The sequence below is a fragment of the Halichoeres trimaculatus genome, unplaced genomic scaffold (assembly GCF_033239565.1).
Source record: "Halichoeres trimaculatus isolate MK-OKI-2021-1 unplaced genomic scaffold, fHalTri1.1 fHalTri1_scaffold_5, whole genome shotgun sequence".
Classification (NCBI taxonomy): domain Eukaryota; kingdom Metazoa; phylum Chordata; class Actinopteri; order Labriformes; family Labridae; genus Halichoeres; species Halichoeres trimaculatus.
This window is the reverse complement of record NW_027437183.1, coordinates 19,224,316-19,246,542: the sequence shown is the minus strand read 5'-3', so window position 1 is coordinate 19,246,542 and position 22,227 is coordinate 19,224,316. Positions and strand designations below refer to the sequence as shown.

Here is a 22,227-nt window from a genome sequence, read left to right as displayed (position 1 = left end):
AGACTTTTTGTCTGCATCTGTGTACTGTCCCATGGGCATGTGCATGTGAAATGACCATTAGCAGGCTGAGCTGCAATCATCCACACCCCTCCTGCTATCATTTCCCATCTTCTGCTGCATTATTTACACGGTGCCCTTCCCACTCAGGAAGTATGACTGTTACATTCTGAAAGTATGCGTGTATCAGTAGTTATTGTGTCTTGTGCTCATTTTGTATGTTTATGGTACGTCAAACCGTCTCTGTGAAGACACTAATGCAAAAAAGAGCATTTTGTATTCATACATGTTTACACATATCACTCTCATTCCTCTTCGTACTTTGTATTTATGCAAACATTCATACACTGTGAGAGCAAACCTGGGTTAGACTGGTCAAAAGGAGGAGGATGTGTTCATGCTATGGTGAAAACATAAATTGGCCAATCACAGACACTGACAAAAACATACAATTTTGGCAACTTCAGTGTAGCCAGCTTTTAAAACTGTATCAGTCTAACCCCGGTGTCTAAGACAGTGGTGTTTTAAATCAAATTGTCTCTGGATGTGTCGCTAATACAGTCTTTCCTCCTCTCTCTGCCATCCAGGTAGAAAAAACGGTGAGAACGACAAAAACTACGACACATTGGATCTGCCCAAGCGTGCAGAGCCCACCAAAGGTAGGTCCCATCTGTCAGGAAAAACATCCCTCTCATTTAAAAACAGCCGCCCTCTGTTAACACTTCTCTTTAAAGAAGAAACCAGGAGAAGTTGTGTGGAAATAGCCTCACTGAGATGTTGTGTTGCTGAAGCAGACAGAGTGGACGAGAGGCAGTCGAGCTGGTGAGGATATGATGTGTCATTGGGTTGGACGCAGGTTTGGCTCTGTTGGGCCACAGAAAGTTTGCCTTTGATAGGGAAAGAGTCAATCTGGTGATTCAGCTTTGTTTGATGGCTTTATGCCCTCATTGTGACAGTCGATTGTCAGCAGCTTATGAGCGCTTCAACTCTGTAAGCTGTACTTTTGTAAAACTGCGACAATGTGCTGGAGCACAAAAGGCGACACAAAAGCAGCCTGTTTTTGTATACAGAGCTCTTATCAAGTTTTCATATAATGGGCCTCCATTGTTGTGTCTGCTGCATTGTGCTTTGCCATAATTCACTGGTGACTCGTGAGCCTGTGACTGGGAGATTTGGAAGCTTCTGCCCCCGGTGCAGAATGTGCAGTTTGATAGTGAGGGAGGGTCTGAAACAGATCAGTGATTCCTCATTTACTAAATGACCAGAAAATCTACTGTTATTTTGATATTGCATCAATCATCTTGTAAAAAAAATGGCTTTCATTGTCTGATTCTAGCTTGACTAATATGCTAATTTTTCCTTTTAAATACCAATTTAAATTGTATATCCATATTTAGTATTGGCTGCTTGAAGCAAAAATTAAAGATACTTCATCTTTGGGATCTTCAAACTGTTGACTGTATAATTGTCTCACTTCTAAAAGATCACTGATAAAATTCTTGTGTAATCTTGAAAGGAACTCTAAAGTCAAAACAAATCTGACAGCTGAAACCCTTAAAGCTACTAAAGCAAATTTGACAAACAATCAAAAAAATAAAAAGAGTTGTAAGTATTTTGTTGCTATTGGTAGACCGAGCAGCACACTCTGGTGTAAAAATGTTAAGCTTATGTGGAAGTGCTTAAAACTGCAGTTCTTCAAGATTCTGCTTGAGGCTGGCTGCAGAAATGTTGGAAACCACATACACACTAAGCCAGAAAAGTCGTTTTTTACAGCAGAAATAAACGTGTTTATAGCCTGGTTCAGTAAAATGGCTTGGCTGTATGGCTCATTTCTCTATTTGCACTCACTGAACAGAGTGTGAAATATCCTGTAACTCTCTATTAAACTTTAACCAGTCTTGCACATATAGGGGCATGGCTGACCTGACTGACAGGTGGACACCTCATAGCTGTCTGCAAAGATGCTGAAGACCCGCCTCTGCAACTCTAATGCAGTTAGGTTGAGTTCATCATTTCAAATCAGGCCTTCTGTTAACATAAAGCTTTAAAGCTTTGTCGCATAAGCAGATAGGTGACATCACAGACACTCTGTCCATTTATTATACAGTCTATGGGCATGACTCATGAAACCCGTTCACACTTGTTTCCAGTAGCTTTTCTAAGCTAATGTTACTTTAGCTGGAATTAGCTATCTAGTTCCAGCAGTAACTGTAGAAAGTTAAAAACATGGACGCAGTTTAGACAAGGAAGCAGTGTTCTGAAGCTTAGTGTTGGCAGGAGGCATCTAGGATAACAAATGAACTACACATTCAAAAAACTTTTTTAAAGTTAGAAACTGCTGTAAAAAATGGCGGTGGGTAAAAATATTGATGAGTCGAGGCATCGCAATATTTCCCCACCCAATTCGGTATTGATTCAGCAAATCCTCTGAATTAATTCTGAATGAACTGTACCTGTGATTGGGGGAACTCGTCATCTGAGGCCCCGTTTACATGACGCCGAAAACGGTCAATTCCGCAAACATTTTGTTGCGTTTTGGCCTTCCGTTTAGATGAGACCACGTTGCGTTTTCAGTGAAAACGCAATCTTTTGAAAACGCTCCCCAGAGTGGAAAGATTTGAATCCGCTCCTCCATCCAGCCTCGTGTAAACACAGAGCGGAGTGTCTCGGGGTGAAACGCTGACGTCACCGCATGCGCACTCGCATTTTCAGGTGAAGGCTCCGCGCGCAGCCACATTTCCAGTTGAGCCATTCCAGTCCAGTAGGTGGCGGTAATGCGTGTCATGGTTGGATTGCCGACCGTCTCACACAACAAAACGGCAGAAAAAGAAAGAACAGAAGAAGTGACTTGTCCTCCTGGAGTCGTATGAACACGGATCATTTTCACGCCGTCCTCATGTAAACGTGGGTGGCTTTTGGAAACGCAAAGGAAGAATCTTTGCGGGAGTCTCCATGTAAACAGGGCCTTAATTTCTTCTAAACTACAGTAAGAAAAATTATCACTCCGATACAGCGTGTGCTGTTAGCAAAATTAGCCATTCAGAAGAAGTCTTTTTTTCAACCAGGCCGTAAACATGTTTATTTCTGGTGTGAAGATTTTTTTTTCTTTTGGCTTGATGTGTGTGTGTGGTTTCCATTACTTCCAGAGCCAACCTGAAGAAGTCACTCAACAATTTGCAAATTTTAACACTTTTACTTAGTCACGTATTTTAAGACCAGAGGTTGCTGCTTGATGTGAGCACACCAGACCCACTCTAATTAGGAACAGAATAGGTGATAGAAAATCAACTAGAAGAGATGGTTCTGTTTTGTTTCGATTAAAATCCCGGAGAGGTTTATTTGCAATGAGGAGACGATGAATCCAGCAACCAAAACAGACATCTCCTTCCCTCATTACACTAGTAATATCAGACCATGTATAACAAATGCATTCATACAGGTGCTTGGCAATTTCAATTACAACTGGTTGTTGGTAAGATAGTAAGGATACTGCAAGGCTTACACTACTCATCATCAAAATTAAATTAAAGGAGAATAGCTATGTGTAGCAACATTGCAGGACTCCACTTCTGTACTATCTGAGAAACAAGCTCATACTACTCAAATGCTGACTGACAAAGCATTGACCTCCTTGCATCTCTGAGTCGACCCACAACTCCTTTTGAAATCCAGTTGGACCAGTATACATCACATTTGTTATCTGATACAAAAAGAATAAAACCTGTTGATTGTGTCTTTCCCATGACATAAATCCCCATAGTGCCCAGCTCTGAAAGAGCCTCCCAGCCATTGTGAGGCTCCATCAGCATTGCCATGACCTTTTTTTTTTCATATAATGATGTTGCAGAAATTGCATGTCTTCAACACAAAAAGCTAACAGAAAGAAATGTTTTGCTGTTTTTGAAAGCATGAATGCATGCTGTTGGGTCATGGAGTTCAAGGAAGTCTGGCTTCAGAGAGTAGAAACTGTTCTTTCCTCTCCATAGACGTCGTGTAGCATCACCAGGTAACTTTGCAGAATGGGAACATGGAGTGATGAAGAGTACAGACCTGTCCCCAGACTCTGCAACCCGTCCTGCTGTGCAGCCATGTGTGACTAACACTGTGTGTGTGTGTGTGTGTGTGTGTGTGTGTGTGTGTGTGTGTGTGTGTGTGTGTGTGTGTGTGTGTGTGTGTGTGTGTGTGTGTGTGTGTGTGTGTGTGTGTGTGTGTGTGTGTGTGTGTGTGTACTCGTTCCCTCTTTGCTTTTTCTTTTTGGCACTGACAGGCAGTTGTTAAAGTCATAAAAGCACATTAGTATGCTGTGCGCACATCGGTGCATGGACGGTGATAGAATGTGGATTTTTCTGTCTGTGTGTGTGTTTATATAATACCTTCCTCTCTCTGTGTAAACGTGCGCTCTGTCCATCTGTTTTGTGCTGTCCATAGAATTTGCACGCACTTGTTACGCATCCTTGTGTGGTATTTACACATCAGCACCTTCATCATTATGTGGTGGCAGGCACTCAAAGTCAATACCACTTCCTGTTTGACTGTTAATTAGCCACATTAACACAGCAAAGTAGGTCCTCATTAAACAAGATCACGATTAATTGCTTCTTTTCCCAATTTAAGCCGATTTCGCTTCTTATATCACTCCTAGAGTAAAGGGGAGAACATGAGCTTCAAGGATGCTAATTAATATTTTCCACTCACTGGGTTTTAAATGGGTAAAAGCCAAGCTGGCATACATCACCTTTGCATCTATAGCGGTTACAATTGTGGTGCGATTAAGTTACACAATGTGCTAACAACACCCTTCGGAGGTTTGAATCCAGAGAAAGCAATAATCGTTAAAGGCCTAAATGTCACGCACAGTTGAAATGTGTTTGTGGCATCGCGTTAGAGAAAGCACTCTGAAATTTCTCGCTCGCAGCCAGACAAATCATATTTGACGTTTATTAGCTCAACTCACAGGCAAATAACAACAATGAGGCGCATGGATAATCTGCTTAATCACAAGAGTAAAACCCACACTGACTCCTGGAGCACATTTATCACCTTTTCTTCTCTGGGGAATCTCCAAGGTAATGATGCTCAGGACAGTGAGTCATTAAAAGTTATCAGTATGTTTGTGTGCTGGTTTGTTTGAGCTGGAGCATAAACCCCACCTTAAGCACCATCACAGCCCAGCCTGTGGTCTTCAGTGCAGAGTTCACAGATAGAGGGTGAAGCTCTAATCCCACTGTGAGGGCTGGGAGAGATACAGGAGATTACATGGGTATCCTGATCCTGATCTGATGTCAGATAGAGAGAGGTCAGGGCCCGACTGGACCTGGCAGTGGGCACTGATTAATCTCTTTTGTTTGTGTGTATGTGTGTGAGTGTGTGTGTGTGTAAAAAGATAGAGGGAGAAAGAGATAGAAGCAGGTTAAAATTCATTTTTTGAAGGTTTGTACCTAAGTGTTGCCTCGCTATCTGAATTTTGAGCTTCAGTACTTGTAAAACTAAAATGACATCAGTATCAGACACAGAATTATACACTGGGCACCAAAACTTGTTGATTTTTTTATTTTTTATTTTTGGGCTGCACATTGTCAACCCAGAATAAACTTTTGAAATACAGATAATAGGAATCTACGGCGAGTATCTTTTTTTGGACTTTTTCTGGGTGTCAGCAATTGAGCAGAGGTTTTAGCTCACAGCCAACAGTTCTGCATTGACAGGAAACAAAAAAGGACTGTGTAACATTACACTCTCTGTCCTCTCATCAAACCTCAGGGTTTATTTGACTTTCTAATGGGGGCAGTTAGTTGTATTGTGGCTGTAATGGAGGGAGGAGCAGATATGCCCACAGCAGGACTGAAGAAGTATGACTTACGCCTCGAATACACCAGATGCATCTGCAGTCCAACTCTTCTCTGAAGCATATTGACTGAATTTGTCAACTCACACCAGCTGCATGTTCAGTCCAGCACCTGGCAGGGCTAACAGACAGCTGGAGTCACAGACCAGGGAGTTCCTGAGCTTCCCACTCCATTGATAAGTCTTCATGTTGGGCTGTAAGACCTCAAACCTGTAGACTCTTATTCTGGCTCTGCTCATCATCTCCATTTGTTGTCGTAGTCCAGCTAAATACAATCTGGTTTTGACGCTTTTTTTTTTTTTTTTTTTTCAAAGCCACTGGGTGTTTTTTGTTTTTTTCTGTACTGTACTTCCTGTCCTGTTCGATCTTCCCTATGGTGCATTGACAGGTCACAGCTCTAGCATCCAGCTAAAATAGAATGGCTGCATATTACCAGCAACCTGCCAGACCAGCCATGCAGCTGAATTGCAAAGGAGTGGATCCAGTGTGAGTCAACGCATTGACTTGAATGGAAACCTATCTGATCTGGTGCCGTGCCAGACTGGAGAAGCATCTAGTGTATTTCAGCCATAACGGGAACATTTATCAGTATTGTAGTTGTGATAGAGGGAGGAGCAGAGAGGCACACAGCAGTCAGGAAGAAGTGCAACTAGGATAGCAAACTAACAAATCCCAGCTCCCTCCTGCAAGTCTTTGCAGAGGTGTGAAAGTATTGGAGTTGTTGGAGTACAACTGCAGTGGCACTCCTCTCTTCCCCTCTGTTTTTCTCCTTCTCTCTGACTGTAGGTTTTTTTCATGATTATGGTTAACACAGAACATAAACAGATTTTGTAACGTTATAAAGCATGTGGTGTTGAAAATTGTGTAGATATTGAATGTTTTGATGACTCTATTGTACTTCACTTTCTATTATTTTATGGAGCAAAATGTTTTTCTGCTCGAGGAGCAGCAAGTCGCTTCAGGAATAAAATTGTTCATCATCAGTCTGTGAGAAAACATTTGATAAAGCGACAGCGAGGAGACAAAAGCAGATAGATAAGACTTGCATGGCATGGTCCAGTGGTGCTGAAGAATCTGTTTACCAACACCTCTCAAACTCACACTAACATTGAATATCTTGTTTTATCTTATATAAAAGAAGAAAAGAAATAAACAAAAGTTATTTGTCATTTTATTGTTGTGAGCTATTTTTAGATACTCTTTGACTTCTTTCAGCCCTCCTCTCCATCAGATTACCAATGAGTAGTTGTCTTTCTGAAAGTCAGAATAAGAGGTTAACTTCATTCACTTAGCAGAGTGAACCCGGTTATAAAACAAAGCATCTTCTCTCTGAAGAAAAAGTAAAGTTTTAATGTTTTATCATTACAAAACCTCTAGACTGTTTCATAATCCATCCCTGACCAAATGTACCGTGGGTGTCTTCCATAACAACAACAGACTAATGTCTCTAACAAACACACAGAGTGTTGTTTTGATCTGACAATGAGCCTCTTTTATGTGAGGGTTAGTAAACTGTAAGCAGGAGATTATCTGACTTAGACTGAGGTGCTCACCTCGTCTGCTTTCTGAACTGTATGACAACCTGCTCACTATGGATTACCCACTTTATCCAGAGACTGTAAAAAAAATGGATGTTATCTTGTTCGGCTCTGAGTGAGGTCACCACAAAAACTGCTCTCCCTGGTGGCTGTTTGCAGTATAGGTCAAAAATTCGGCTCTCCAGTCATTCCACCTTTAAAAAAATTAATACACCTCATAGAAATGTTTCTCACGTCCAATTCCGAAATGATTTGGCTGCTTTGTATTCAAGTCCACTTTTTTCTGAAGAGTTTCGTTTTTATTAGTTATAAGAGGTTAAAAACAAGGTTTAACCTCACATTTAACAATGATTGACAGCTGCTGTTCTTGTGTATTTTTTGGGGGATAGTAAAATATGTTGGGAGGTAGACTAAAGAAGTGATTAGACTCTCAAAAGAAAAAAGATATATATTATTTTTGTCACCCGGCTCCACTCAGATTCTCGCAGAATCCCTCACAGTCTCTTCTGGGCAGACTCCGGCTGCACAAATGCTGCCAAAGGCTGTGCCTGTGACGGAGGAACATTGGCTTCAAAACCGTACGATGGTAAATGGCAGAGCCACACTGTCCACTTTATATACAGTCTATGATGTTATTGCTCTGCTTTCAATCCAAGAGGATAGAGAATGAATCAGGGTTGTTTACATTTTCTGTGCAATCAGAATCAAGTATTCAAAACAGCTGGTTTATCACTTGAGTCTAGAGGTTTGAAGGATTTTTGTCATTTAGGTCTGAGAATCTTTACTTTTCTGTTGTTCGGGATGGGTACCGAATTCTGTACTTTTAAAGGTACCGACCGAATTCTGTCCAAAGTACCGGGTACCGATTCACATAAAATCAAAAGGTACCATGTTTAGGTTCCTAAATGCATCCTTATGACTGTGAGGGAGTGAAAGAGTAGGTGATTTTCCATACAGGACATGAACACAGAATTACAAGGTTATATATTGCAGAATATATATATTAAATTGAAAAGCATTTACATTTTACTATAAATCAGATGATATTTTTTACTACATAAACCCACAAAAGTACCGAAAATTGATACCGTTGAGTACCGATACCGATTGCCATGTACCGAGAATCGGTATCGCATCGTTTCAAATGTGAAAGGTACATTGTTGTTATTTACCTATCTGTTGTATGTTTAAAAGTTAACTCACAAAGTAGGCCACTGTAAAATAAGATCTCCTCTATCTCCAACTCTTTAAATTATTGTACAACTTCTCAGATTTGTTTTACAAACTCAGCGAGCCAGTTCCCCCTATGTTGTTATTTGGTGGTCTAGTCGCGTATGGGAGCGGGCTGTCCATCCTCGTTAATTCAGAGAGTTATTCTGTTGGTCTAGTTGCATCAGATGGGGACTCCGCTGCAGGGAAGTATAAGTAGTGAAGTCCAGAGTTACTGGCAGTGCATTATCCACGCCGTAAAGAACACAAGACACCGAGAAAGAGCTTTCAGAAAAGTAATTAAGAAGTGTGAGAAGACGTATTTCATTAAAGAGCTGCTGAGTGCAGCGGCCCCCGAGATGATGAAACATTTTCCCAGCAGTTAATTGAAACCGCAGAGTAAACCTTTATGTTGGAGAAAGGTCAGGTGAGGGGAGGAAAAGAAGGAGAGAAAAGAAGGTGTTAAATTCTGCTGGATGTGTGTGAACTCTTTTCATTTAAGTCGAGGTTAAAACATACAGTAATAAATAGTAGAAGTGGTAGATTTACTCTTTCTTTAGAGGAGGCTGAGTGAATACAAAAGCAGTTGTTAGTTGTCCTGAGAGGAAAGCAGCACCTCAAATTAATGAGATTTTACTTTTAATGCAACCTTCATCTCATCCTCCCCTCAGCTCCTCGTCAGCTCTTGTACTCTCGTGTGTCTTCACTGTATTGTCAGAGCGCTGTCACGATGCAGGAGTTTAAAGAGATCCTCTCTGAGCATGAGGATGTATTTTCAATGAGCTCCATCAACTAAAGTCAGGGAGTACAAGTGTTCATATGAACTTAAGACAGGAACCATTGACGGGCTGGCAGATGGAGAGGTGGGAATTTGGTGTGCGTACAGTAAAGCTCTTCAAAATGGGTTCAGAAGACTTCATGTGCTCACAGAGTCAGACTGCGGGACATGTCCAGGGCACCCAATCAAACAGCTGCACTTTTACTGTTGACACTAACTCTTGTTTTCCATCATGCATTGCTGGAAAACAAGAGTTATTTCATGTGATGTATTTTCAGACCAGCAAGAAAGAGTGATTGATGTGTGTGTGTCCACTGAGAGAGCATCTCAGTGGACACATACACATCAATTACTCCTGCTATCTGCTCTGTCCTAAAGTCTGATTTATGAACTAAATTGCTCTTGTTTTAAAACTTTGTTACAGACCTGGAAATGGTGCTGACAAGTGATGAAATACTCGCTAACTGTGGTAGACTGCTCTGTTAAAACCTGGATCCTTCATAGGTCTTTGAATTCAGTGTACAGCTGATGGAGTAAACTTCCCTTTGTCTTGTCTAAGCAAGAGAGTCACATATGAATTGTGACACTTTAAATCACCTTAATTTAGACTTTGATGTTTATCCAAGAGGTTTGTTATTTTGATTGTAAACAAAATCATTCGACCCCGATTAATTATCTTACACAACTTACACCAATCTTACTACTTAAACCTGTAACCTTTGGATCACAACTCGTGATATTTCAAGCCTTAACGCCTATAATCTTACTGCCCTTTGCAGTTTGCTCATGCTTTGCTTTTTATTGAGATGATAAGCTGGCAACATCTCACGTTGTGCTGCATGGCACTCCCTGGAGCTGCTCTGAGCGCTCTGATCCTGACAGAGCTCAGAAAGATGATGAGCTGGAAAGACGATGAAAAAGTTATGAAACAAAAAATTCAATTTTGATGGATTTGATACAGGTATTAGAGCTATGAAAAAATATTGATATGACAATATACTGTGATACTTTGTGAGAAAATATCAATATATCAACTCTTAATATCAATATTTTTGTTAAAATAAAAATTAGAAGTAGAATATGTTTTATGCACCCCCACTGCAGTAGATGGCGCCGAAGAGCTACTCCGCTGTGTTGCCCATAAACTGTATAATAAATATAATTTCAAAGTGTATTCAAATTATTTTATTCCTGAACTTGATTATGTGGGTTTTGTTGCTGTATACATCTATTTTTATCTATCCATTCGTGGGTCAGTTAGTATAAAATCATTTTAAGTGTAAGTTTTAGGTTCCAAAAAGTGACATTTATCAGTTTCACCAACTGACCATGTCTTTCAGCCTATAACTTTTAGATTTCTTGAGAGATCATTTCTAGAATATTGCATTATATCACAATGTTGTGATATTGAAATATATAATATAGTATCTTGACCTGTATCGTGAGGTTCTTGCCAATTGTCACCTCTAACAGGTATTACCTTTATCAAATGGTCCTCTGCCACTTCTGTTCAGTTTAAAGAAAGATGCGCCAAATCATCACCTTCCTGACAATAATTGTTATATTTAACGATTGCATAAGGAAACAAGTCCAACTTAGTGTAGTCTTGAAATTGTTGTAATGACATTTCGGACTTTGAGCATTTAATCTCTTGAAAATTAGTGATGCAGTTACAAGCCAGTCTCAGCAGCAGTAAAAGTGGCACTGTGTGTGTATCTGTGCTAAAGATGCTGCTTGTTGTGTTATGTACTTAAATAAATCCATTAATTTTGGAGTACTCCATTTATTAGTCACTGTCTTTTTGCCTTTTTCCATAGATTTATTTAGGAAAAAGCCACAAGAACAAATTCAGACTTCATGATGACATGAAAAATTAAAAGGCAGGAGATTAAAAAAATACACATTCAATCATTTTTGGATCATAGCTTTTTTGATTGATTTCTATATTAGCATATTCTATCTGTTTGGAAAAGGAATCACAATATATGCATTACACTCAACTCATCAGTCTAACAGTTGTTGACCAGTTCAGTCTACATGGAAATATTTAACTGAATCACTCGCTGGTCAGGTGAGCCCTTCCTATGTTGCTATCATGACTACGCTTAAAACAAAGCAGTGGGTCTGTTCTGACTTTATCAAATTAAAATGTTTCCCTCCCTCTGAAGCATCATTAAAGTGATGTCAGTCAAAAACAAGTATTCAGCGCCAGCCTGAAGTCGACATCCATGAACTCCTGATTGCCTCCACCTCTTGGCCAGCTCGCTCCACAGGGATGTCGTTCCTGATGTGAAAAAATGATTAGGAACTTTGTGAGAGAAAGCTGCTTCCTCTGGCTGAGCTTTTCCCCTCCATGATTAATCTATTTATCAAACTGCTTGTAGCTTTCAGTGAGGCTGATTGATCACAGCTGCATTATGTAGCGCTTATTAGTCATATCTGACGGCATCTACATAAGCAATATCAGCCTCGTGTTCAAGGAGCCTCAATGCTCCTGTGAGTTTGCCCTCGTGCTCCGTCCGTCCCTCCACCTCATCTCATAATTCTCATTTCTCTCCCTCTTTGCCACTTCAGTGCTCTTTCCATCCCTGTGAGAAAGACTGTGCTCCCCTCGCCTCGCGAACACACACCAAGCAATTGAAAAAGCCGGAGCGTTTACCAAGGCGACAACTGTGGAGCGCATCTCGATGTTGTGTCTCGCAAGCTGAGCATTTAATTTGCGGAGAGGTCTCTGCGTTGACAAACAACTGTAGCACACGCTGTTATGTATTGTACTGTATAACCCTCTTTGATATGATCCCACTAGAGATCTCTATTTTTAGTATAATGAGCGCTGACTGTTTTTGCTATCGGAGTCATCTCTGTCTCTGATGAATCACAACGCTTGAAGTCTGAATAGTCAGAGGCTCAATTGAATTAAGGGAAACAGAGCATCGCTTTTATTGTTTGCCTCTGCTGTTGGAGGAGAAATATTTCACTTAATGGCTCTGTGGCAGGAATCTGATTCTTCTAATCCTCCCCGCAATATCTCTACGGCTCATGAGCTGTGGCAAGGAAAACAATCATGTAGCCTAAAGGCTCTCTGAATGTCCTGCTGCAGTGAAGAAATATGTTTGTGAAGATCCATTTTTCAAGATAAAGAATCGTCGCTGCCAAGTCTGCTTCTCTGCAGCACAAAATTGAATGAGAAGGGAAGTCCTGGCCTGTTCTGTCTGCTCTGGTTGAAGTGTTTACTCTCCATCCCAGATTCCAATCAGCGCTCTCACCGGGGCTTTGTCCATTTTCATGATTGTGGAATTTGACACAAAGGCTGTGGGTCCTGATTCCTGTCCCAGGCCTCGTTGAGGTCTTGCTAGCTTGTAGCCCTTTGAGCACTTTGAGTCCCCTCTGCTCAAAACAAACAGTTGCTCCAGTTTCCTCCCACTTTCACCTCGTCCTCCTCACTTCCAGCTGCCACATTTCACAGCAGAGTGTGACCCCGTATGCTGATGGCGTCTTCAGCTGGACTCGAAGCGACGGCATGTCACGTACAGAGGGCGTGATCGTAAACAAAGAGGCTTACGTACGAAACTAACACTTGCTCAGACCTTATTCTTGAGTGCGTTCACACATACCCTTTAACTCTCACAGGGTTAAATCCAGTCTCTGTGGTATCTTACATGACTGCTGACCTTATTACTTCTCCTTTAGCAGCACTCGTTCGTCATGCCAGCTACATGCCACACACACACACACAACTCGTGTTTTCATCCTGAATGCAGGCATGTCTAAAGAAAAGTGGATCGCCTGTTGTGACTAATTGGTGTCACATTTTTGTTCTGTTTCTGCACTCACCTTCAAAAGTAGCAGCAAAGCTAAACAGGAAACAAACAAACACTAACACAAAAAAGGGCTGAATCTCAGGAGACCTCCCATTTAAATAAATAGAAATGAATAAATGTAAACAAAAACAAAGAACTCAAACATCAGACGTAATCGAGCTCCTCTTGGAGTTTCCACCCAGACTCTTTATGTGTAATTACAGCTTCCTGCAGCGAACAAGTTTGCGCAGGAGTGCACACCAAGTGGCAGCAGGAGATAAATGATGTTTTTGTTGAGTCACAGATGTTTAAGCACTAATTACTCACACTCTTTTCAACTTTGTCAAATTAGGAGCTAGTTCTGATGATGAAAAAGTCTGAAAAATCAGATATACGTTTTAACAGGCAGCTGTGGCCTGGTGGTAAAATGGGTCATCTTAAGTGGAAAGTTGGCTGTTTCAGTCTACAAGTCCAAGTTCCCTTGGCAACACACTGAACTATAAATTGCTCCTGGTGATATACTCAGCAGTGTGTGTGTGTGTGTGTGTGTGTGTGTGTGTGTGTGTGTGTGTGTGTGAACAGTAATGGGATAAATAAGGAGTGATGAACACTCCACACATCAGCCTCTCCCATCAGTGTGTGAATGTGATGTGAATGCATGAACGTAAAATGTTGTGTAAAATGCTTTGAGACTAGAAAAGCAGTCTTTAAGTCCAAACACTGCTTAGCAAATCAGATTATAATGGAGCACTGCCTGATGTTGGTTCAAAGATCTTAATTTATCAAATGTCTTAATTGTTACGCATCCAAGTGTGAAATTAATTGATGGTTAATTCTTCCTATACTTGCAAAAAAAAAAAAAACACATTGTACTGTGGAATCTTCGAAACCTGCTGGACTAGGAGCACCGATCCAGATACATACTGATGCCTGGGCTTTGGTACTGACTTAAGCAGACACTGATCCGATCTTGTATCACTATTAATTTATCAATCTCTATTCCTTGGTATGAGGAGGAGACTTAAAATTTTGTTTTGGCAACTTCAGGCTTTTTTTACTTTATAAATTAAAATGAGCAGTAAATATGTTTAAATTTACTGTATTATCATTTTATGCGTCTATAAATGTATAAATCTGTGGTGTATAAATCTCCTAAATTAACAGGTTTTATAGTGTAACTGTAAACCTTAGCAGATGTGCGAAGAGTTTAACACATTGCAAGTTGCCATCAGAGTTGTGAAATACTTCCAAACTGCTGAGCTGCTCTGGTTTTTTTTTTGTTGTGATGTACCAACCTACCTTGGACCAGCACTTGATACCTGGATTGAATAGGGGCATTCCAGTGCAGGACTAGCTTTTCTATTTTTGCATGCATTGGTTACATTTGTAGTGTTTAAGGTCAAGGTGAAAGATGACTGTGAGCTAAAGTTTGAACTTGGGTGATAGTAGCTCAGCTGGTACCCCATACACAGAGGACTCATTTTGCTGGTTGTAGGAATGACTCTTGGTTCTAGGATGAAATGGTGAAAATCATCCCACCTTATCTCAGGGCACTAATTCTCATCCATGGAACAGCTGTAGAGAAGGTAAAACAATATATTTACTTGAAGACCTTTTGATGTTAAGATGAATGCCATCTGCAAAAAGAGATTTTTTTCTTGAAGAAACTGAGGAGTCTTAATCTTGATAGATCACTTTTTATTGAGTCCATTTTATATTTTTTTTGGTTTAGCTACCCCAGCACTTAATGATCTTGTTTATCAAGTTAGAGCCTCTCAAAATGGCAAAAATCATCATTGAAAACCCTCTTTGTGCAGAATTTAGACTTACTGACAGGAAGGGGATAAACTGTTGATAGAAGGGTCAAATCAAACATATATATCCGAGACCTTTTGTTCTCAAGGGGTAGAAATATTTTTGATTGGTAAACTACAAAGGACTTTGGTACCTGTGCCTTTTATCTGCCCAAAATATGATGTATTGGAATGTTGTCAGTACTGTCTGTGATAAAAAAGAAGCATATCTCCAAAAATCCTTTTTTTCTCAGATTCTGACTTTCAAAACAAACACAAAATAGTGTGATTTGGCATCTACTAGCCCCAAAATGAAAGAATTGTGTTTATAAAACCATTTACTGTTTGATATTTCAGATGGTCTTACGTGTATAACTGTAAGCGGTGACGAACATTTGCGTTTAAATAACACATTGGATTGACGATTACTATGAATCTTGAGTTCCCTGGTTTATGTATTACTTTGGTAAATGCTTGATAGGCTGTTCTCTGATTCCACATCACATATTACCCAAATCTTTTTGGGGGTGATTTCACCCTGAAATCCTAACAATCAAGAGGCCAGTAGTTGGATATTGACCGTCACGCATCAGCCTGTCTGTCTCGGCTTGTGGAAACTACAACACTTCTGTGGAATAGTGTACTAGATATTTAGTCACAAGATGCAGTGTTTTCTTCAAAAACAAATATATTCCAGAGCAAACCAGACATAATTTTTTTCTCCTGCCAGGGAGAGACAGCAGATCATGTATTAAAATGTATTTCCACTGGTCATTTTGGTCCCCATTGCTGATGGTGGTGAGGAGAAAGTCAAATTTGTCAAAAGTGGAGATAAGCATGATATTTATGTCTTTGAGTTCATAGTGTGTATAGTGTTTGTTGTACAGGATGCTTGTAGGATCTGCTGTTGCAAACCAAATTGTCCCATGGAGACATTAAGATCTTACAATCTAATCTAACATTTCCTTCACCTGGATGCACAAATTCTGCATTTTTAAGAGGAAATTTTCAAATGAATTTGGTCCCCCTGTCAGTTGGTCTTTATTACTGATTCGTGCCTAATAGAGGAGCAGGTTGTCTCTCGATGGACATTTTGGCGAATCAACTCAAAGCTTCTCCAGTCCATATTTCCAAACATTGGGACAAGTGTAGCTTCAAGGCACAGCCTGCAGAGTGTGTAAACATGATAAGACTCATACTGATGGGTGGGTTGGCACTCACCAAAGCAGCCTCTGCTCTCTGTGTGTGAAAGGGTGAATGTGGCATGTCCTGCAAAACTTGGTTGACCGACAAATAAAAGGATGTCTAGAAAGCAGTAGTTCTTAAATCTGGGTAAATTTGTGAAAACAGATGGTAATACTTTTTTGTTACACAGTGAGTCCTTGGTTTTACGCTATATGCCACCATGCTAATTTGCTCCAGATGCTAACTGCTCATTTTGCCCCTCTCACACCAACCTACCTGAGATTACAACTGAATTCCTCTGTGCCACCCCAGCTGTTTGGAGAACCACAGTGCCCGCTCAGCTGGCTGTGGCTAACCCGACTCTCCTCTCATGCCAATCACTCTCCCTCCTTTGTTGTTGTTGAAATTAAAACTCAGCCCAGCACAGAAAAGGAGGCTAATTATGAGCCTAGCAAGCGCCTTGCAGCTGACATTTTAGCTACTCCCTTCATCTCCCGCCATCCTCTCACGGGCTGCTTCATACAGGCAGTGATGAAAAGGAGCGATAATAAGGTGTGGAGGAGTGAAAAACAAATGAGGAGAGCGAAGGGTTTGTTTAAGAGGGACCACCTTGTGTTTTGTCGGAAATACAAAGAGGTTTGCATAATAAAGCAATTCCTTGGAGGTCTAGAAGAGAGTGGCTGCTCTCCACATCATTAGTGAGATGAAGTCTTTGCAGATGAGAGTGTGTGTTGTGTGTGTTGGTGCATGGCAGCGTTTATCTACCTGTGTTTAGAAAGGATAGTGAGGCTCATCCATAGTTCTCTGCACCTCCTCCGAGGCAGTTCATGCACTCACTTTCTGCACTTTCTCCAACACCAGAGCCATAATCAACTCCTTCTCAACTTCTTTAAACTTTTTTTTTTACCCCCAAAAACTCAGATCCCCTGATCTGCACTCATCCTCCTACACGACTCCCACCCGGGATGCTATTAAGTTCTTGGGATCCACAGTCGCCAGCAACATCAGGCTCTTCAAATGATCAACCATGTCATTCGCCTCCCCCATCTCCCCAAATCTGAGCGTTTGGAGCAAAGTGATAATTATGAGACAAGGACGATTCCAGGGAAGTGGGTGGAAGCCTGTGAGATTTATTTGCCAATTGGAGCCTTTGTTTGGCCCCGTTCGAGGCACAAGAGCGCTGCTTCCTGCTTCTGCGAGAGACGCTTTAATCTAATTAAAAGCAGATTAATGGCGTGCTGACTGGCATCACTGAAGCTACAACAGAGGCTTAAACGGGGGAAAAAAACGCCCCCTCCCTGACCGAATTTGCCACTGTCCTGTTACTGGTAAACAGTAAATGAAATATTCGTCGTAAACAGTCTAGACTGTTGTAAACAGAAGCACCTAAACGCACCCTAAGGACTGCTGTCCTTGTGCACAACCAAAGGAGAGTCAGATGGAGTAAAGAGGAGCTCAGCGCTGGCAGGCGTCCAATCAAACTGTCCCTTCACGGAGGTTTTACTCTTGCAGGAATAACACTTTGAGATTATATTTTAGGGTATTAACAGACTCGTTTTTCACATCCAACATAAAAATGTGCACTTTTTGAAAGCAAGTAAGCAAAAGGCCAAGGTCTGAGAGCTTCAACAATGTTTTTATGACGATAAAACAGCCGTGAAAGAGATGAGCAGAGGAAGAGGAAGAGTAAACAGTCTGAGAAAGATGAAAGCTTCTATTTATGTAGGAGAGCACAAGGAGTGGGTGGGAATAGGGGGACATGAAACGCTGTATGTGGTGGAGAGTTTTTTGACATCCAAAGCCAGTCTGTTCGACTGGTCTCTAATGACGAGTATTTAGGATTTTAACGTACGTTTGATTCGACGGAAGGTTCGTTTAAGCTGGCAGGGGCAACTCCTCTCATCCTCACTGCCTTTCATTTGACTCTTAAAAGCACACACACACACAAATCTACTTACAAATCCTAAGTCATACAGCTGTCCACACACACACACACACATACACACCCACTTAAACTCTGACCATGAGGATGGTATTATGTTGCTATTAGAGGCGGTGTTGTCTGTCAGGGTGCTGCAGAGAGAATATCACCCTTGAAAATTGACCACCGCATCAGCCATACAAGTGTGTAGGTGTGTGTGCGCTGGTGTGTGTATGTGTGTGTACATATGTGAGGAGAGGAGCATAAACTACCTTCTCATCCTCCAAGGCGAGAGTTAATCCAGAGGATCCATCACACTTCAGCGTGCCATTTCACAGAGACGAGGGGGCCGCCGGGGCTGGAGGGAGCGCTGAATGAGAGATGGGTGCTGACACCAACACAGACACAGGAAATCCCTTCACAGTCAAACACCATCACAGCAATCATCACATATCCCGGGTGCAGACTGTATATGAGATAGAGGGTGCAGTTTTTTAAGGGGTTACCATAAGGGCTGTGGGGACTACTAAAGGAAAGAGTTTAGAGTGATGTCAAATAAAACTCCTCAAACACGCTCTCACTCAGTTGGTTTATGCAGAATTATGTGATTTATTCAAACACTCATTGTCTAATAACACAAGGTGTTGACACATGTGTGGTTGTATGTTCTGAATGCTGCTCACAAGTAAGAAAACACAAATTAGCACAGGTGGAAAGTTTTAGACTTTAAACAAATGGAAAGAAGAAACAGCAGAACACTGTGATGAGAGGACCTCCGGAGACAAAACAAGAAGATAAAAAGAAGCAAAACAAAGCACGGCTGTGACACAACTCGTTTTTACTCTTATTACAGGTTACACCCAAAATAAAAGATACATTTCGTAAGCTTTTCATGATGCCACTGCTTGATGTATTGCTGAAACTGGTGACCTAGTTACTGTTTCCACTAAACTTTCGGTTTTATAAGGTAGAAATGGAGGCTGCAAGGGTACGGATGACGAAGTAACCACTCAAAATGTGAAGTGTTTTGAAAGGAACTAGTTGGTTTTTTTAAGATATTGGTAGACATCAACATTCTTTTAAGCAAACATAAGTTGCTTGATGTTTGTGAATTTTACTATTATACTTGTGGTTAATTAATGCTAACTAGACAAAGTAACTAAGTCTCATCTGTCATGTGTCCAGAAGGTCTTCAAGATCCTCTGGGATGGTATTTTGCATTTGGCTGGTCATCCTAACATTTTATTGGACCATTGTCCACTTTATCTCTACGACCAGTTTTTCCATAAATCTAATGTCCCACTCATAGCCCCACCTGAATACAAATCCATGAGACTGTGGAATAAGTTTACTGTAAGAGTAGATGATTAAAGAGGAGTAAATGTGCTTTTTTAGGCTTTATGCCATCCCTCTGGTACACTCAGGGTGGCTTTACATGATTTACACCTAAAAATATCCCTATGTTTCCTCATACTTGTGTTTTAGAAAACCCTTTTTTCAGCCTCTGACTGAACAGTTTGTTTTAGCTGCTGTCTCTTTAAGACTCCCCACTCCAGAAACCCCCCTCCCTCTGATTTGCCAGCACTCTCGAGGACTGTGGGGAGCGGAGCTGTTGGCAGACCTTTAACGTGTCATGAGCAATTTAGGAGGTCCTTATGTGATGACATCACATAAGGACCTCAAGTCTCCTAAAGCAAGTCTCCTGAAGATCTCTCGTGCTGTTTTGACAACAGGATGTTATGATTGGATGACAGTTCCAGGGATTTCTACTACATCTGAATATGTGGAGGTTTGAAAATCTGCATGTTTAGTCTTAACACCCAGTGTTGGTACTCTATATCCATGTATGAAATATAAAGGAGTACCCGCTCTTTAACTTTTAAGTTTTTCATTTATACTGTAAACACACACTGGCTCCAAATATCAGTTTCTGGTCTCAAAAACTACTTACCAATAATCAGTATCTGGGGTATGTCAACTCTGAAAAACCAGTATTGGTCAACTCCTGTGTCCTTGACTTGGTTGTAGATGAAAATTGTACATTAGGGTTGTGGTAGATTGTGCCTTTAATGATACCGAGCTAAAAGAGAAACGATAAATCTGCATATATCAAGTAACGTGTCAGCATCCTTAACTATCAACGCCTCATTTTTATGAAGATATAAGTATAAATATAAGGAAGCAGTTATGTAGAGATGTAGTTAAAACATACTTCTTGCTTTGAGGCCCAGAGTACTTTATGTAGTGCTCTTGTCAGGCAGAAATGCTGATGTTAAAAGAGGTAAACACTGTGAGAAACCTTCTTGTGTTTTTAAAAAGACTTAAAGCATTTCCTTTATACTAAATTAACCACCTGAAAGAAAAAAAAAACGTCTTCAGCAGGTTTTGGTCCAAGCGCTGTGCTTGTTTCTTGATTTTTCACAGACTTTTCACTGATGACACCAACACGGGAAAAAGCAGCTCTAAACCAAAAATCCAGGAGCAGACTTTCGTGCCACTCCAGTCCGTGCATATGTCTCTTGTCTCTTTAAGCCTTATTCCTTTCCATCATCCAGACCCAGACCTCCATCACCCCATACCCCCTACCCCAACCCTACATCTGCTACAGTCTAAGGCCTCTATCTTCAGCCCTCATTCCAGGCACTGCCATATCTCTATTAACCCCCCACCCACACACCCACACACACACACACACTTTCAGGGAGAGGGAGGGAGAGCAGCAGCAGTCCATGGGATTATCTGGGCTTATTCCCGAAGGCTGGACACCCAACCTCCACACCCCCACCCCAAACTGCAGAGGACATGGTTTGGCTGGTGCTGCAGTGCATCACTTTCCCTCCTGGTTTATTTCTGCTTCTTTTCTTTCATGTTTGACTCTTACTGTGACTGTGTTTCTACCCTGACATGATCCATGCATCTCTGTGGACTGTTTACCTGACAGCTGTCCCATACACCATGCAATATTCAGAGCTCCAATCCACTCAGTCACGACTTCTTTTCTCCCCCTTTTACTCCTCTACTTCTCCCTCTTCTGTCCCACTTTATATTTCCCTCTCCTACCTCTCTCTTTCCTTTACATTCCTCCCCGTCTTGTCTTACCTCCTTCTCCCTTATTCGGCCTCACTTTGCCCTCTCTGTCCCCTCTTGACTCAACTCTTTCCTGCCTCCCCTCCCTTATTTATCTGCCGACTCTCTTTTTTCAATTTCCTCTTCTTTTTTCTACTCTTTCTCCTCCATCTGTCAGTTGTGGGTAGATGTTACATGTTTATAACAAGTTTTCATACTGCCATGAAAGAGCAGCACCACCCTGACTACCTGAGCCTGTTTTTCTAAAATCTGCCACACAGGAAACAAGAAACCCTGTCCTGCCTCCACCGCAGCCTCACCATGTGGGCTCCAGCTTTTCCTCTCTGTCTTTATCTTTATCTCTTCCTCTGGCGCTCTCTGTTCCTCTGTTTCTGTCCCTGTAGCTCCTCTCCTCTCCTCTGGCAGGCTTTTGGTGTTGCCTGGGATTTTGGTTTCGTTTGTGTCTCGGTGAGGACGTGACTTGCCTAGATAAAGACAGCAGGCACTCAAGGTGATGCTGAAACATACTCCGCTCTCACAAATGCACACACACACACAGATTCTGCACACGAAGGCTCTTGAAAGCAGATACACACCTCTCCACTCTGGAGCACTCGAGCATCAGAGGGAGCTGCTGCTGCTAAACAGAAACTCACGCTAAGCACGAGCTGCTAATTGTAGCCCTCCGGCTAGCCTTTTGCCCAGTTGCTGTTGAATTATAGGAATTGTTCCTTGGGCTGGAAATAAACTCCATTTGGAGCTGCTTTCGTTGCTAATTTGACTTGCCAATCACTCACTTTATTTCCACATTTGGCCTCTAAATGTGGTGCATCACCTAAAGGACCGAGCTGCAGCTGAATGTGCATTCAATTCTGACTCAGGCTCAGTCTTCCTTGGTTTTAGAGCCGTACTGTGACACTTGAAACTCAAATAAACAGATTTGTTAGTGGAGACAGAGACAGGTTTCCATAGCAACTCGAGTGCTCCCACCATGTTCTGTTTCATCTCGACATATTGTCTCCATCAATAGATGATCAGTTTTGGCGCATCGGCTGCTTTTGTGTTGGTGATTTGGATACGGGAGGATGTGAGGGA

The 22,227-nt window shown here is 41.4% G+C and overlaps 1 protein-coding gene across 11 annotated transcripts in view; it reads left to right on the top strand.

Moving 5' to 3' along the window:
* arvcfb (ARVCF delta catenin family member b) overlaps positions 1 to 22,227 on the top strand; it is a 339,618-nt gene that overhangs the window by 281,372 nt on the left and 36,019 nt on the right. For 10 of the 11 annotated variants that reach the window (XM_074669433.1, XM_074669436.1, XM_074669427.1 and 7 more), the window contains one exon: positions 585 to 656. The exons of the other annotated variant lie outside the window; for it this stretch is intronic. In XM_074669433.1, coding sequence (XP_074525534.1) covers positions 585 to 656 — 72 coding nt within the window. The remainder of the gene's footprint in view (positions 1 to 584; positions 657 to 22,227) is intronic. 11 annotated transcript variants of the gene reach the window in all.